This window comes from Zeus faber (assembly GCF_960531495.2).
Source record: "Zeus faber genome assembly, chromosome: 4".
NCBI lineage: Eukaryota > Metazoa > Chordata > Actinopteri > Zeiformes > Zeidae > Zeus > Zeus faber.
The window spans coordinates 3,063,527-3,078,090 of record NC_137191.1 but is presented as its reverse complement, the minus strand read 5'-3'; the positions used below and the strand labels follow the sequence as shown (position 1 = coordinate 3,078,090).

At 41.2% G+C, this 14,564-nt stretch overlaps 2 protein-coding genes across 2 annotated transcripts in view; both read right to left on the bottom strand.

The window, feature by feature from the left end:
* wdr17 (WD repeat domain 17) overlaps positions 1-615 on the bottom strand; it is a gene marked incomplete at both ends in the record, with an annotated part of 98,075 nt that extends 97,460 nt beyond the window's left edge. The window contains one exon of the mRNA XM_079998662.1: positions 493-615. Within this exon, the coding sequence (XP_079854788.1) occupies positions 493-615 (123 nt within the window). The remainder of the gene's footprint in view (positions 1-492) is intronic.
* Positions 616-6,977: 6,362 nt separating this feature from the next.
* LOC307229267 (polyadenylate-binding protein-interacting protein 2B-like) lies at positions 6,978-14,183 on the bottom strand. The gene is made up of 4 exons (XM_079999223.1): positions 14,053-14,183; positions 11,390-11,577; positions 11,045-11,260; positions 6,978-9,656 (listed from the first exon to the last, which is right to left on the bottom strand). The coding sequence occupies exons 1-4, from the start codon at positions 14,057-14,059 to the stop codon at positions 9,600-9,602; spliced, it is 468 nt and encodes a 155-aa protein (XP_079855349.1). The 5' UTR covers positions 14,060-14,183; the 3' UTR covers positions 6,978-9,599.
* Between the last annotated feature and the right edge of the window lie 381 nt (positions 14,184-14,564).

Here is a 14,564-nt window from a genome sequence, read left to right as displayed (position 1 = left end):
GGTGGCACAGTGGCTAGCTCACAGCTCCAAAGGCTTCTGTTTCAATCTGTGTACCTGGAGTTTGCATCTTCCCCCCGTGCTTGATCGGGTTTCCTCACAAAAGACTGTTGCTTATAGGTAAGAATGGCACGTGAGTGTCCCTGCCGACACTACAGAGTTGCATTCAAAATGGCATAAAAGCCATGTGTGCATTGAAATGTTATGTGTATCCTGATTAATCCATCCAGGAGAGCTGCAGCACTGTTGGCAGCACGGATATCCCACGCTGTATGGTATTTTGGCTCTCTCCGAACCACAGTTGGATGGCTTATAACATATAGTGACTCGATCATGGAATGTTTGACATTCAATATTGACTAGTATTTTAATGGCAACCTTGGTATATTGAAAAAATGTAAAGGGAGAAAGGCAAAACGTCCTAATTTTTTTAAGTCCCCACTGCCTCTCACATAGACACAACTACACACACAAACAAATCAATAAATAGCTTACCTGGTAGATGTATATAGCCAGAGTAGCACAATAGGCAAAGCGGTCACCACTTGCTGCACATACATCCTTATTCCAGGGCTGACAGCCTGCTGCCAGCAAACCCAACTGTTTGACCTGGGACATCCTCACCTAATAGCACATGGATAATTATGGACAATACAGTGACACGGATTAGGTTTATATTCAGTAATCTGTGCAACATGAATTCATCCCACTCAATACAACACTCTAAAGTACTGTGTACATTATAAGGTTATAAAGTATTAAAGATGATGATGATGATGTTTATGAAGATAATATAACAGTATATCCTGTGGAAGGCAGATTCAATAATATGCATTTAGCATATTCCATAGATACAAAGATAAACAAAGAAAGTGGTCATAGACTTCAGACTAGTACCATGGAGCCAAAGCAACATTAGAGAGTGGAGCAGACAACACACTGGTGATAGCTGTTTTTCCCTAACAAATTTAGGAGACTGAATGTGAATCAGTTTCCAAAACATATCTTGCTTCACTGAGTCTTACTGACCTCAGTTTAAGAGCATTATGACCCTCTCCAGAACATTGTAACAACAAAATTAAAGGTTAAGCTGAATATGGCAATATTACAGAGTAGTAAAATCATTGGAAAACAACAAAGGACCAAACAAGAGAGGAGAATTCTGATTTTACATCAAGTACAGGAACTAATCATTTAGGTCTGGAACCCTCTGAAACCAGAACCTAAACCACATGTGTCAAACTCAAGGCCCGCGGGCCAAATCAGCCGCCACGTCATTTTATGTGACCCATAAGAGCTTAAAAGGCATATATGATTGTCTTAAAATAAAAGTCTATGCTGCTTTACAGCGTACAGTGACCACAAACTACCTCTCCCACAATGCATGTCAATTTTGTGACCCACAAAATGACAGCATACTGTTACTAGATTGCAGTGTTTCCATATCGGCGTTTAACTAAAGCAGTTTTCTAACAAGTGATGGAGTTGAAAAAGATGTATAAAAAATCCCTAAATGTTCAATAAGAGAAAGATTGGAAAGCGAATGCATGTTTGCGCTTCAAGGAGAAAAAATGGTATGTCTTCTGTGTGACGAGGCAGTGTCGGTGATGAAGGAATACAATTTACGTCTGCATTTTGACACCAAACACTGAGCCAAATATGCTAAATTTAGCCTCCAAGAAAAACATCAAATTGTCCAAGAATTAAAAGGCAGACTGCAATCGCAGCAGAATATGTTTACAAAAGCTACAGGTAAAAATGATGCAGCAGTGAAAGCTCGCTTTATTGTGGCTGAAGAAATCGCCCGAGCTTCCAAGTGCTTTTCAGCATGCTGAAGGCCCCAACCAGATACAGACTTTTCAAAAATGTAAAGTTTGTCAAGAAACACCATCGCAGACCGAGTTAAGGAACTAGCAGGCGATCTGACAACACACCCGGCCAAAGAGACACGCAGTTACCTGACTTTTTCATTCGCTGTTGATGAAAGCACAGACAACCTGGATACAGCGCATCTATCCAATTTTATAAGAAACATTAGGGCAGACTTCACTGTCAGTGAGGAGCTCTTGGATGTAGCTGCCACGCATGGGACGACGACGGGGATGGACATTTTTGATGCGGTGGAGAGGTCCATAAGTAAAACTAAATGACACTGGGAAAAGTTGGTGGAGCTAGCTACCGATGGCGCACCTGCAATGTGTGCATCACCTCATCAACTTCACCTAGAACTTGACCAATATAGCTGTGAACTGTCCTATTTTGAGTTAATAGTTTTTCGGCTCAGAAACGTTAAGGTGATTATGGGAGATAGAGTGCAGAGAGGATTGGTTAAATCCCGCTGCTGATTGGCTCAGATCTCCCTGTGCCAACTGCCTAGTCGTAGTTTTTTGCAGTTGAACACATGGCATAGCGTCCGCATGGTGAGTAACAAGCACTGTTGGCTCACTGTTGGTATACTTGGTTCTCTACTCTATCTCTATTTTGAACTCATATTACTGAACACAGTCCGGTTACTTTTATTTTAATCAGGATTTATATTTTAGAAAACCCACAAAACTCAAATTGATATTTTTTTCCATATTTCATGATACTTAGGAATGCAAAAAGACAACCAAGTCTCTGACAGCAATAGTAACACATTTGCTTAGGGCATTAATATTCTCAAATAACCAATGACAAATAATATGTTTTCCAAGACAGCATTAGCGAGTAGAAACTAACTACAAGAAATAAATAACACATAGTGTTTGTATGATTAGCGTATGTATGAATGCGACTGTTTTGTTCAATGCAGACACGTTTACTCTGATATGAGCGCGCACACACACACTTGAACACACATTATTAGGCTGTAGCTTAAACTAAGCAACTAATTTAAATCAGATCCCTGATCGGGAAAAAATCACACAGTGGAAGAGAGAGAAACAGAGAGATAGGATTGCTGTGGGAAGTTAGCATTCCATCCATCCACAACTCCATTAATCAAAAGTCCAGCTCTAATAACTATCTGTGCTTGCTATATTCCGTTTCAACTTCCAGGCTTTGGACAGACCTTTCAATCTGTTGTCAAATAGTTTCTCAATAGACGGCACTTCTACAATACATAAACGTTATTATGCTATTATAGGTTACACAATGATATTGGTATAATACAAACAAAAAGTACGACCATTGTTTATCTGGATTATTTTTATGACAATTAAGAGTCAACTAAACTGTCACAGTCGCGAATAGCCCCAGTGAGAGGCCTGTCTCAAATCAGAAATCATAGGCCTTTGCAATCATCTCATGCTCTAACTGCAACCGGCAAGGTGTGTCCTACTATTTGAGTGTGACAATTAACACCTGTTACCATAGTTACTCTCTTCCTGATATTTACATATGTGAGCTCCATCACCCAACACTATTTCGTGCCAGTGAACTATCCAGTCATTCAGAAAGAAGGTCTCAACCTCTCATTCAATTTTGACTGACCAATTAAGGTCAGTGTTAATATTAGTAAAAACTCAAAGGCTCATATTATGACACGGAAGACACAATCAACCTGAAATACAAACGCTGGTGCTGTCTGGAGCCAACAATGGCCACGGACCATACACATCGAATTATACTAAATCATACTCACTGAACGAACACCAGCAGTTTCACAGATCACGTCGATATAAGCCAATTCTCAACCACTGCCATTACAGGTCGTGTTTCATTGCGTTCAACAGGTTTCGGGAGGACCCCAAACCCCAAATCTAAATGAAATAATCGGACTGGAGAAAAGAAACGACTTGATAACATGATAATTCAAGGAACGCTAGCCCAAGCACAACCTGGAAACGCGTTGATAGACAGGTAGGAAGGTGTGAATTATGATTGGCTTCGTTGGTTCGCGCGCGAGCGCGCATGTGCGCGCGCGCGCGTGTGTGTGTGTGTGTGTGTGTGTGTGTGTGTGTGTGTGTGTGTGTGTGAAAAAAATATTAAGAGTATGATTAGTATTTGCTGGCAGACATTCTTACCGTCAGGTTGGTTGTTGAAAGGACAGTTCCGAGGTGCTGAAACGCGTCCACCCCGGGTCCACGTGGAACCTCCCTCCGTGAAGTCATTGGTTGATCCGCGATATTTCACTTTTTTTCTATTGGCTCTCCACAGCGTCACTGAGCGCGCGCTGGCCGGAAGTCAACTAGTACCCTCCGAGTTATTGGTTAATTTTCCAGCAGTGGGCGGGACTTGTGCTTAACACGTTGTCCGCCTGGCCAGAAGCGACACCGTCAGCGTTACGTCAGCAACACGAAAACGTCGCGTTATTTGACGATTAGTCAACTTCATCCGAGTCCGTCTTCACTCCGTCTACAACGCGTTCGCATTAACGGCGTTCTCGAAACTTGAAACTTGAAATTGTGAAATTTCTCAACTTTCATGTGGAAGTGAATTAAGTGAATCTTTGCTTTCGTTTTCAACCTTTTACTTTTCATTTTACTTGCATTTGGATCGGTTTGTTTATGATCGTAGTTGGATTAGTTCGTGAGTTTAGCGGGTATTGTTTATATCTCACACTTCCGCTTCTGGCTTAAATACAACGTGTTTTATCGCTGGAATTTCTATGATCTTTAAATACAAAATGAAAAAATAATATATATATATATACACACACACACACACACACACATATATATATATATATATATATATATATACATACATACATACATACACACACACACACACACACACACACACACACACACACATATATGTATATATATATACATACATACATACACACACACACACACACACACACATATATATACGGCTATTAACAGCAGGAAGGCGGTGCGGGTTCTACTCCGTGGGTCCGAGGGAGAAGGCAGGGATGGCGGTGGTGGTGGGGACGTACCCTTAACCAGAGGAGGATGCAGGAGATGACCACAATGTATATATGTGTATTTACTTTGTATTTACCATTTGAGCTGTTTCTGTAATAAAGTGCTTTCTGATTCTTTTTGTTATCAGTCATTTGTGGTTCGATTGTTAAATAAAGAAAAACATGCAATGGATATATTCTTGTACATTTGATAAAATATATTATTATCTTAATAATACCATTATAAATAAATATACAGATTCCTCTGCTTCAAAAATATATTGCTTGACAAGTCAGTTTGACTAGAGCACCACACGTAGTGACTCCAAGCAGCAAGGAGAGCGTCCCGCTTTTACTGCCCTCCGTGTTGCCAACAGGTACGGTATACCAGACCACTGAAGTCTATAAAACTACTTCCCAAGTACGAAGTCAAATCTACAGTCTATTCCTGGGCGTGATATTTGTTTTCCTGCTTAAATTATAATATTGTATTTACATAAGTGGGGTTTAATTTGTTGTGGGGGGAAATGTATGGAGATTTATTGTGTGTGTGTGTGTGTGTGTGTGTGTGTGTGTGTGTGTGTGTGTGTGTGTGTGTGTGTGTGTGTGTGTGTGTGTGTGTGTGGGCGCGCGCGCGCATACTAGGCTTGGTTATTAGATATTTTCACTAAAAACATCGTTTGAATGGACCTCTATGAGTTTCTACGCTCCACTTTACGCTTTGTGCTCGGAAAAATAGAGCCTAAAAAAACGCGAGGGGTTAAGGAGCGTCACGTCATTCGGCTTTAGTGACGGTGAGGCTTCTGCTTGGTGTGACCTTCCACATTAATTAACATGGCAGAGTATCTGAAGCGTTGCCATGCAGCTTGCGTGACGTTGATGTGTTGCTTTTGGTGTGACCCAAAGGTAAGGCGTGTGATTCTTAGGGGGTGAAAGCCTCGACTCCTTATTTGAGATTAGGTTATTCACAGGTCACCAAGTAAAAAAAGTCGTTTGATTTTCCAACTCTTCATTGCCAATGTATCATGAGTGAGAAAGGTCTGTATTAGTAAATATGCCGAGTAAGCATATACTGAGTAAGCAATGCGAACAAAAAAACGAAAATTAGCTTTAGGCTAGCGATGTCAAACAAGAATAGGGGGAAATGTTTTCATATTGCTGCCTGAGTTACACCTCTCAAGGCATATTCGGGGGGGAAACATTATATTACATATAATTAGATTAAAAATTAAATACAGTTTCGGTGTTATTAAGCTTCTATCAGAGAGAAATAGTTGTGAACTTTGAGCAGGTCAGTAGTGCTCTGAATTGTGAGCAGAATTCTCGCAGGAATGATTTAATTCTGTCAAATTATTTATTTAGGCAGAAGTATTCACTGTGGATCCCAAAAATAGCTAAAGGACCAAGTGTGTAAGATATAGTGGCACTTAAGGGTGAGGTTGCAGATTGCAGCCAACTGAATACCCCTCTCCTCCCCCTCCCCTTCCAAGCGTGTAGGAAAACCTACGGTGGGCACGAAACTCACAACAAAAACACGAAAGGCCCTCGAGAGCCAGTGGGTTGGTTTGTCCGTTCTGGGTTTACCGTAGAAACATGGCGGCGCAACATTGTGGGCTCTGCGGAAGCGGACGGCTCATTACGAAAACACAATTCATATTATCATGGGATTATACACTAATTAAAGCATACGTATTATGTACTATTATATTATATTCCATTTCTGCCAAGTCGAAGAGATTGCAACAATAAATAACAAAAGCAATTAATTTGTGGAAAGTATTTACTCTGGTGGAATACAAGGTGTAAATAAGCCAAATTCAAAATGAATTATGGCAAATGTCGAGACGGAAACGAATTGAAGTAACCACCCTTTTGGTGGAGTGACTCGAGACTCCTCAGTCATTTAAAAGATTTTGTTTGCTACGAACGAATCGGTCGTGACATCACTATAGTGATGAAAACAGACTATCTTGGGAGATTCGACTATTTGCGAGTGACTCAATGAAAAGATTCGTTAAGTGTTTTCCGACTTTTCGTTTCAGAAGAGTCGGTTTAGCTCCTAATAGTTGGGAATGGATTCTCACAAGAATTATTTATTGCTGTAAAAAATATTTATTTAGGAAGAATGCGTGAGTAAATCGCTCAGGACTCGGGGTCTCAGGACTCGTCTTCTTTCGTTCCACATTGGAGTCTCAGTGAATTCATGCGTATGGCTGGGTGCGAGTGAGCGACTCTTTTGCTTTTATGTTTTCTATTAAAAAAAAAACAACTTAAAGACAGAATATCACTTTAAACCATAAATATAGAGTTGCCCCCCCCCTTTGCTGCTACAACAGCGTGCCATCTTCTGGGAAGGCTTTCCACTATATTTTGGAACATGGCTATGGGGATTTGTTCCCATTCCGACACACAAGAGCATCAGTGAGGTCAGGCACTGATGTTGGGCGATGGGGCCTGACTCAGTCGGCATTCCAATTCATCCCAAATGTGTTCAATGGGGTTCAACGTGTTGCTTCCTGAGGCAATTTGGAACTCGGTAGTGAGCAGAGAGACCATTGTAACTCGCAACACGCATCCCGTGGCAGTCCCATTCTGTGAGCTTGTGTAGCCTACCACTTTGTGGTTGAGCTGTTGTTGCTCCGAGACTTTTCCACTTCACTATAACATAACTTACAGTTGACCGGGGCAGGTCAGACAGACATTTGTCAAACTGATTTGTCAAGGTGGCACCCTACAGTGCCACCTTGATAGTTACTGAGCTCTCAAGTACGATTCTACTGCAAATGTCTGTCTAGGGAGAGTACATGGCAATAATGGAAACAGCACATAGAGGAGCACATACATAATGCAATTTTAAAAAATCTTAGGGATTAACACTTTTAAACGGGTGTCATAAAAATACATATTTTAGTATAGACAGTGAATACTTTTGAATAAGCTCTTCATTGTCTGGTAATGTTAGAAAACAGTTTAAAATATTCATAATATATTCATGAAAGAAAAAGTTTGAAAAACAGTTCAACATCTGTTGAACATTTATTTACAGTAAACAGCAGTTTTTAACTGTCAAATCTACATTGATCTAAGTTCCATATTCCACATATCTCAAACATTCACTGTAGTTTTATGTTGAAGTTCTGGCAACCACAGTTTCCAGGTTTTTACATTAAATTTGACATTTTTTTTTATTTATTTAAAGCTAATGGCAAGACATGACCAGAGTATGTACCTGATCTTTATTTAATTGTCATCATTCTACAGGACTTCAAAATAGAGTAAAAAGGGGGAGGTCCCAAAATGTGAATCATATAAATTTTTTCCAAATCCAACATCCACAAAATGGTCCCAAATCTTGAGAATCTGTTTCTCAAATTAGATTGGCAGCGTCACATCATCGGTTGAGTGCAACTGAGCTGCAAAGTTGTTCCCAGCAAACCCCAATATGAAATATAATATGAAATTAAAATATAATGTATTATTTCAAGGTAATGTTCATTTTAAAAAACACATAAACACAAGTGCTAGTGTTGTAGCCGGTTCAAATAGTTCTGGAGCCTTTCTTGTCTTTCCCCCAAAAGACCAATGCATTAAGGTGCAAAGGGTAAACACTAAAGATTTGACTCCTGTCAGTATTGAGAAAAATATACAATAGACTGGATTTCACCTCCGATCTGAAAATTGGACTCAGTCCTAATCTCCGAAGTTGGACTGAGCCTTCACAGATGCAATTATGAAACTTGACGGGAAGAAAAAAATGATTTAAAATCCTTGGCCACAAGTTTAGTCAGGTAGAAATAAGCTTTGTAATTCACATAGAAGTAGCAGTATATCGGACGAATTGCATGACTTCATCTAACAAACACAAAGCCTATTGGAGCAAATTAAGTTGTTTTTTTTTAACACACCCTGAAGTGAACTTAGACCAGTGACTGTTTTTCAATTCCAAATCCAACCCAGACTCCTCCGAAGCTAATTTGGGCCGTTTGAGGTTCGTCTCAAGTGTTCTTTGCATTTTGAACACAATACCTTAATAAGTGGAGTTGGTTCATTTAATCCTTGTGAGGTATATGTGATGAAAAGTCTTTGAAATTAAGTGCATCTGAAAGGACATGCATGCACACAAAATTTCTACTGCTACACCTTGGAGCATTGAAATGATTAGGGAACATATTTGTTGCATAGCTGCACATTCCTGAAGGAGATGTTGACGGAAAATGTCCCATCAACATCAATATGGATCAGGGACCAGGATCATGGATCAGGGACGCTGTACTTTCTACTTCTATATCCAAAAAGCTGTAGATTCAATACTTTATCCTGGTTTGACGATCTGAACAGATCCACCTATCCACCAGTCAGACAGTCTCAAACCTTTAAAACCTCTTCGCCTCCTTGTATCGGCTGACCCCGACCCCAACCCCCAACGGCTAACCCAACCCTCATCACACAGCCAACCCTCATCACAACCATCCATCCAGCTGTAAAGCCACCTGGAATATGTTCATGGAGATGTGTGGGGGGTGGGGGGGTTGCAATTGATGGTTTTAACAATGTCCATTTAAATTCCTAATGAATTGAAAAGGGGAAAAATATGTTGACAGCGTTGTTTGGGTGAATCCCGCTCCGTGCAGCAGAACTCATGAAGGGAGGGTGTAGAAGGGTAAAGAGCCTGTGCTGGAATGAAAAGCCAGCAGCTACAATGAAATAGGTCTGTTGTGAGGGTATGTTGCCATCTGGTGAACTGTCGCTAGTATCTCACTCCGGGAACAAACTCCTTGGCTTCTGGGTTCAAGATACTCTTTTCCTGTGGAGAGTGGGAAAACAGAAGAAATTAAATGGTAAAAAATTAGATTTACTTTAGATTCTCATTAACAACTCAGTACTATTGTGCATGCCTAACTTTCCATATATATGACTTTTTATCGGATATTACAGTGGGACCATATTTATTTGCACCTTAATAATCTGAATTTGCTGGTCAACCCATCTTTTTTTGGCCCTCCTTCTCATGGAATGGCAACTAGCTGCCGGAACAGCTACCTTGACTTCAATACCGGTTTCTAAAGGATACTTCTTTCCAAAACATTTCCTCTTACCATACAAGCGTTTACTTTTAGTTAACTGATGCTAAAATGAGGTATATTTCAGCAGGTGTCATTGACCTATGATACATATATCATATTCATATCAGTAAATTAGGCCAACTGATGATGCCAAAATGGTGGAAATGAGCAGGTCAAGCCCAAGCCGTGCTCAATGGATAATTACTACACCAAAACAACTGAGAGGCACTGCATGGAAGCCTTCAGGCTTTTACAGTGTCGTTGGGAAAATTACCAATAAAAAATAAAAAAGGCTGTTTGCTGGCTTTGCAAAAAGTAACTAACTTATAGAACCATGACAGATCTGAGCAGTCTGCACTTCATTCCAATCAAGTAGATAGACTTGTATCTTTCTGTATCTTTAAAATAATAAGAAGATGGTATAGTATTAAATCCTAGGCAACTTGCAGTGCTGAAGTCTAAATAATGACAATTAGTTTAATCTCAAAAAGTAAAAAATAACTCCCTTCCAAGTCAGACAGTAATAACATTAAATCAAAGTTCACAATGTGGCTACGGAGATTTCAAGCTCTCAACACTGTTCCGGTTCAGACTATGTTCAAGAGGAAATGCCCCTCATGCCCAGACCTGTCAATCTACGCTCAATCCCTGTCACCATGAACTTCATAGCTTATATATCCCTAAACTGGTTTAATTTTAGTTAACAAAAGCACGGACTGATGTCTGGCCCAGACGCCAAGATTTTTCTAATCTTAACAGATGGTGAAAATCTGAACGACCCCACACATAATGAAATATTATGATAAATATAACAGTTCTATTCATATTATATATCATATTTTGGGTCCGTCACAAAATCAGCTTTAGTATCTTGCTATCCCTGCTCAACATTCAGTGAGCAGCTTTGCAAGACCACTCTGCTACAAAGGCTAGGAAACCTTGTGGAAGAGGAGAGTCACATATGGCTAAGATATTTACAATTAAAATTTCCTTATAGTTGGATGGGATTGATTTGGGAACAGTTTAATGTGTATTCCCTCAATGTATCAGTGATGCATCATTTTGGTGGGGATTTCAGGTTCTGCTGCTCCAGTCCTCTCAGCACATTATGGAAAAAACTGCTACTCACTGCTATGTCCTCTGGTTGGCTTTCAGCCAGCGACAACCCTTGAAAATGCTGCTGCAGGTGGCTTGTGTCTGCCCGCTGGCCTTGGCCATGCAATTGCCACCCTGGGGCGCCCAGTGCCAGGTCACGCGATGGGATGAACCAGTCATGGTCCTCTTCATTCGACATTTCCTGGAAACAACGGTCCAGGAACTCCTGCTCCAACAGCTCTTCCTCCACCTAACAAGATATCAGGGAAGTTTGAAAATTAGCCTTCTTCCATCGTAAAAAATATATATAAATAATGTCAAACATCGGCTGTGGGTGTCCTTTTGTGTTTCTATCATGGCTTGCCGCCAACATACCCACCTGCTTGTTGTACTCCTCCTCATTCTCCATCCACATGTACTCCGCAAAGGGATTGACTTCTGCAGCTATTTCGTTCTCCTTCTGACCATTAGCCAGAGCTGAGACGCTGTCAGTGCCCTCTCCACCCCCTGCTGATCCCACCACAGCGCTGGTGCCACTGCCCACACTGCAGGAGGTCTTGGCTGGCTCTGACGAGAGGGAGTTGGAGTAGGTCAGTGTGGTGGATGGGGTGGCTTAAGTAGCCACACCTGATGCTCGTTGGTTGGGCTAAGTCAGTCAGGATGGGAGCCCTGTGTCATGACATGTTCCAGCTGCTCCTGGCTAATTCCACCTAGCCTCATCGCTACAATAAACTGATGTTATCAACCCCCCCCATCGTCTGTGTCTCTGTGCTGGAGGTCCCTGAAAACGCCACTTAGTATGGCATATGGTGGTGAATCTGGCACCTAAACAGGGACTCTCTAGTACGGGGAAGGGACACAGAAGGGCTGCTTGAAGTCACCCTGGAGCCACCAATGGTTCGACGGGTGGCCCCAGCACCAACCATCTCCCGACTGGCAGCACCGGGGGGGTCCGGCTGAGCACCTGGGGAGAAGCAGCGCAGCAACCACCACAGGTAACTGCTGGCAGCTAGCTTCTCCGCCCAGCAGGCATCGCCGAGACCATCCAGCAGCCCAGCAACCAGACCAACCCCCTCTCGACTGGCAGGGGCAGCACCTGGGGGGTCTGGTGGAGGACAGGGGGAGAAGCAGCACAGTAACCACCACAGGTAATGACTGGCAGCTAGCTGGGTGGGGGGGCGGCGGGGGGAGTAGGCTTTGGCCAGGAATTCTTCCTGGCCTCAGTTTGGAGTTGGGGGTATGGGGTGGCTTAAGTAGCCACACTTGATGCTCGTTGGTTAGGCTAATGAGTATCAGGTTTAAAAACCCTGTCCACACAGTCAGGATGGGAGCCCTCTGTCATGACATGTTCCGGCTGCTCCTGGCTAATTCCACCTAGCCTCATCTCTGTAATAAACTGGTGTTATCAACCCCCTGTCGTCTGTGTGCCGGAGGTCCTTAAACGCCACTTGGGTGGTGAATTTGCTACAGTCAGGTGTGTGTGTGTGTCAGCTCGTAAGTAACAGGAAGAACCATGCGACGCAGGAGAGAGGTATAAACATCAATGTGATTGGGAGAAAGACATGTTTATAGTGAAGACAAGAATGCCACTGTAATAGTGGCATAAACCTAACTCAAAATGATGCATGTCTACCTATTGCAAAAGAGTCACTTATTGGCATTGGAACATAAAAATTTGGGTAGACAGTTTCCTTAACTCAACTGATGGAAACTCATCTAATTCACATCAGATTTATTATGACATTTCTAAGAACTATTTCACTAAAATATTGCAGTGATCTCAGGCTATTATGTAATAAGTGTGACAGCTATGGCAAGCTGTTTTAGCAACATTTAACCCATAGGATGGACTTGTCACTTTTCAAAAGTTAGAACTTATATTTTAGTTGCTTTTCCAACATTTAATAATAACCATTTGTTTCACTAGATGAGATGTATTCGGTACTTGTATTAGATACTAGTAACTTTTGCAATGTTAGTTGTAACAATTTGGACATTTGTCACTGAATCCTATGGGGCTCCGTGTTTAGATATCAAATATTTGCCCCAGACTAGTATCTACTCCGATTGTTACTAGTTTTTAACAGTGTAATACGTATACTTATTAATTAGGGACTCGTGCCTTTTCCTGTTGTTACTAGTAACAATTGTATTAACATTTTAAAGTAAACTATCAAATGGCTGTTTTGTGTAGTACTTTCTCATAACAGATAAAAGTACATTGTTACTGGTAAAACAAAATGTTACTAGTAACAGCAAGAACTCAGTCACTGAGTAAGTACTCAACTAATGGTGACTTCTAAAATTGAGACAGATACTAGTAATCGGAATAGATACTAGTCGAGGCTGATATTTGATATCTGAAACACGAAGCCTCATAAGATTCAATGACAAAATAAGTTGAAATTGTCATTTCTCGTTTCTAATAAATAGGTACTATTAACAACACATTTTGACTAGTAAAACTAAAAGTTACTAGCAACTGCTGGAACAGGAACTAGTAACTAAAATATAAGTGCTGAAAGGGCTGCGCTTAAAAAGTGACTAGTTCGTCCTATGGATGTAATGTTAAAACGGCGATAGGCAAGCCGTATCGCTGACTACAATACTGTTTACAAAAGCAGAAATGAATTCGGTCGTTTCCTTTAAGTCCATCAAATATGCGTTAAACGGTTAAAATCTGAACATTTCCCATCGTCTGTTGAATTTGCATGTATGGCGTGAGAGACAAACCTATATAAAATCTACGTAAGGTTATGTATGAGCCGAAATGAACGCGGACCAACGCATTCTAATCCACAGACTTACTTCTAAATGAACAATTAACGGTACACTGGCCAGGCTATTAATGTACAAGCACTACCTAATGCTTCCACAAACAACGAAGTGAACAAAACTATTTCCGTGTTAGCTAAAACTTAGCTGTAGCGTTACATTACGCAGAGCACCTAACGCAGCTAACGGTGGCGCTATCCTCGGGATAATTAGCGATGTTGACATTGCAAATATTACGTAATGGCACATACAATATCGATGTTTTACCTGGCATCCTGATGTTTGTCTGATAATTATAGAGGTTTGGCTGGCTGCTAGACTATGTATAAGAGCCTCGCTAGGTTACTGGGCGTCCACATGAATCGCCGCCGTAACCAGCGTTGACTAGCGTTGTTCCGGTGGATGGACGAAGTCTTGTGAATCTTTCGGGCTTTCTTCCGGTTTGTGCCGAACGAAGAGCCGAAGCTTCGAGGAAAATGTAAAATGGAGACCACCGCGACACCTGGTGGTATTCAGGAGTCATAGCAGCCACCTAATCTGGAGACCGCAGCCCGGCTGGACAAATTGTTGCGGGTCGTTTACGGCTTCATTTCCCAAAAGCGAACGTTCTTAAAGTTAAGTATTATTATAATACATTTTTAAAAGCAACACAATTTGGTGTTTATGAATAGTAACTTATTACAAAAATCTTAATAGGCTAGTCACAAAATATTAATATATTCTCTTCCATGAAAGGGTAAAATTCTGTGTTAATGTATTGCATACGAACACCATTTTTA

What these genes read in the sequence shown, in the direction of transcription:
- LOC307229267 (XM_079999223.1), bottom strand. An exon ending in AGGAGGAGTACAACAAGCAG is followed by an intron (nt 11,261 to 11,389) that starts GTGGGTATGTTG and finishes ATATCTTGTTAG; the next exon opens with GTGGAGGAAGAGCTGTTGGA. An exon ending in GCCAACCAGAGGACATAGCA is followed by an intron (nt 9,657 to 11,044) that starts GTGAGTAGCAGT and finishes CACTCTCCACAG; the next exon opens with GAAAAGAGTATCTTGAACCC.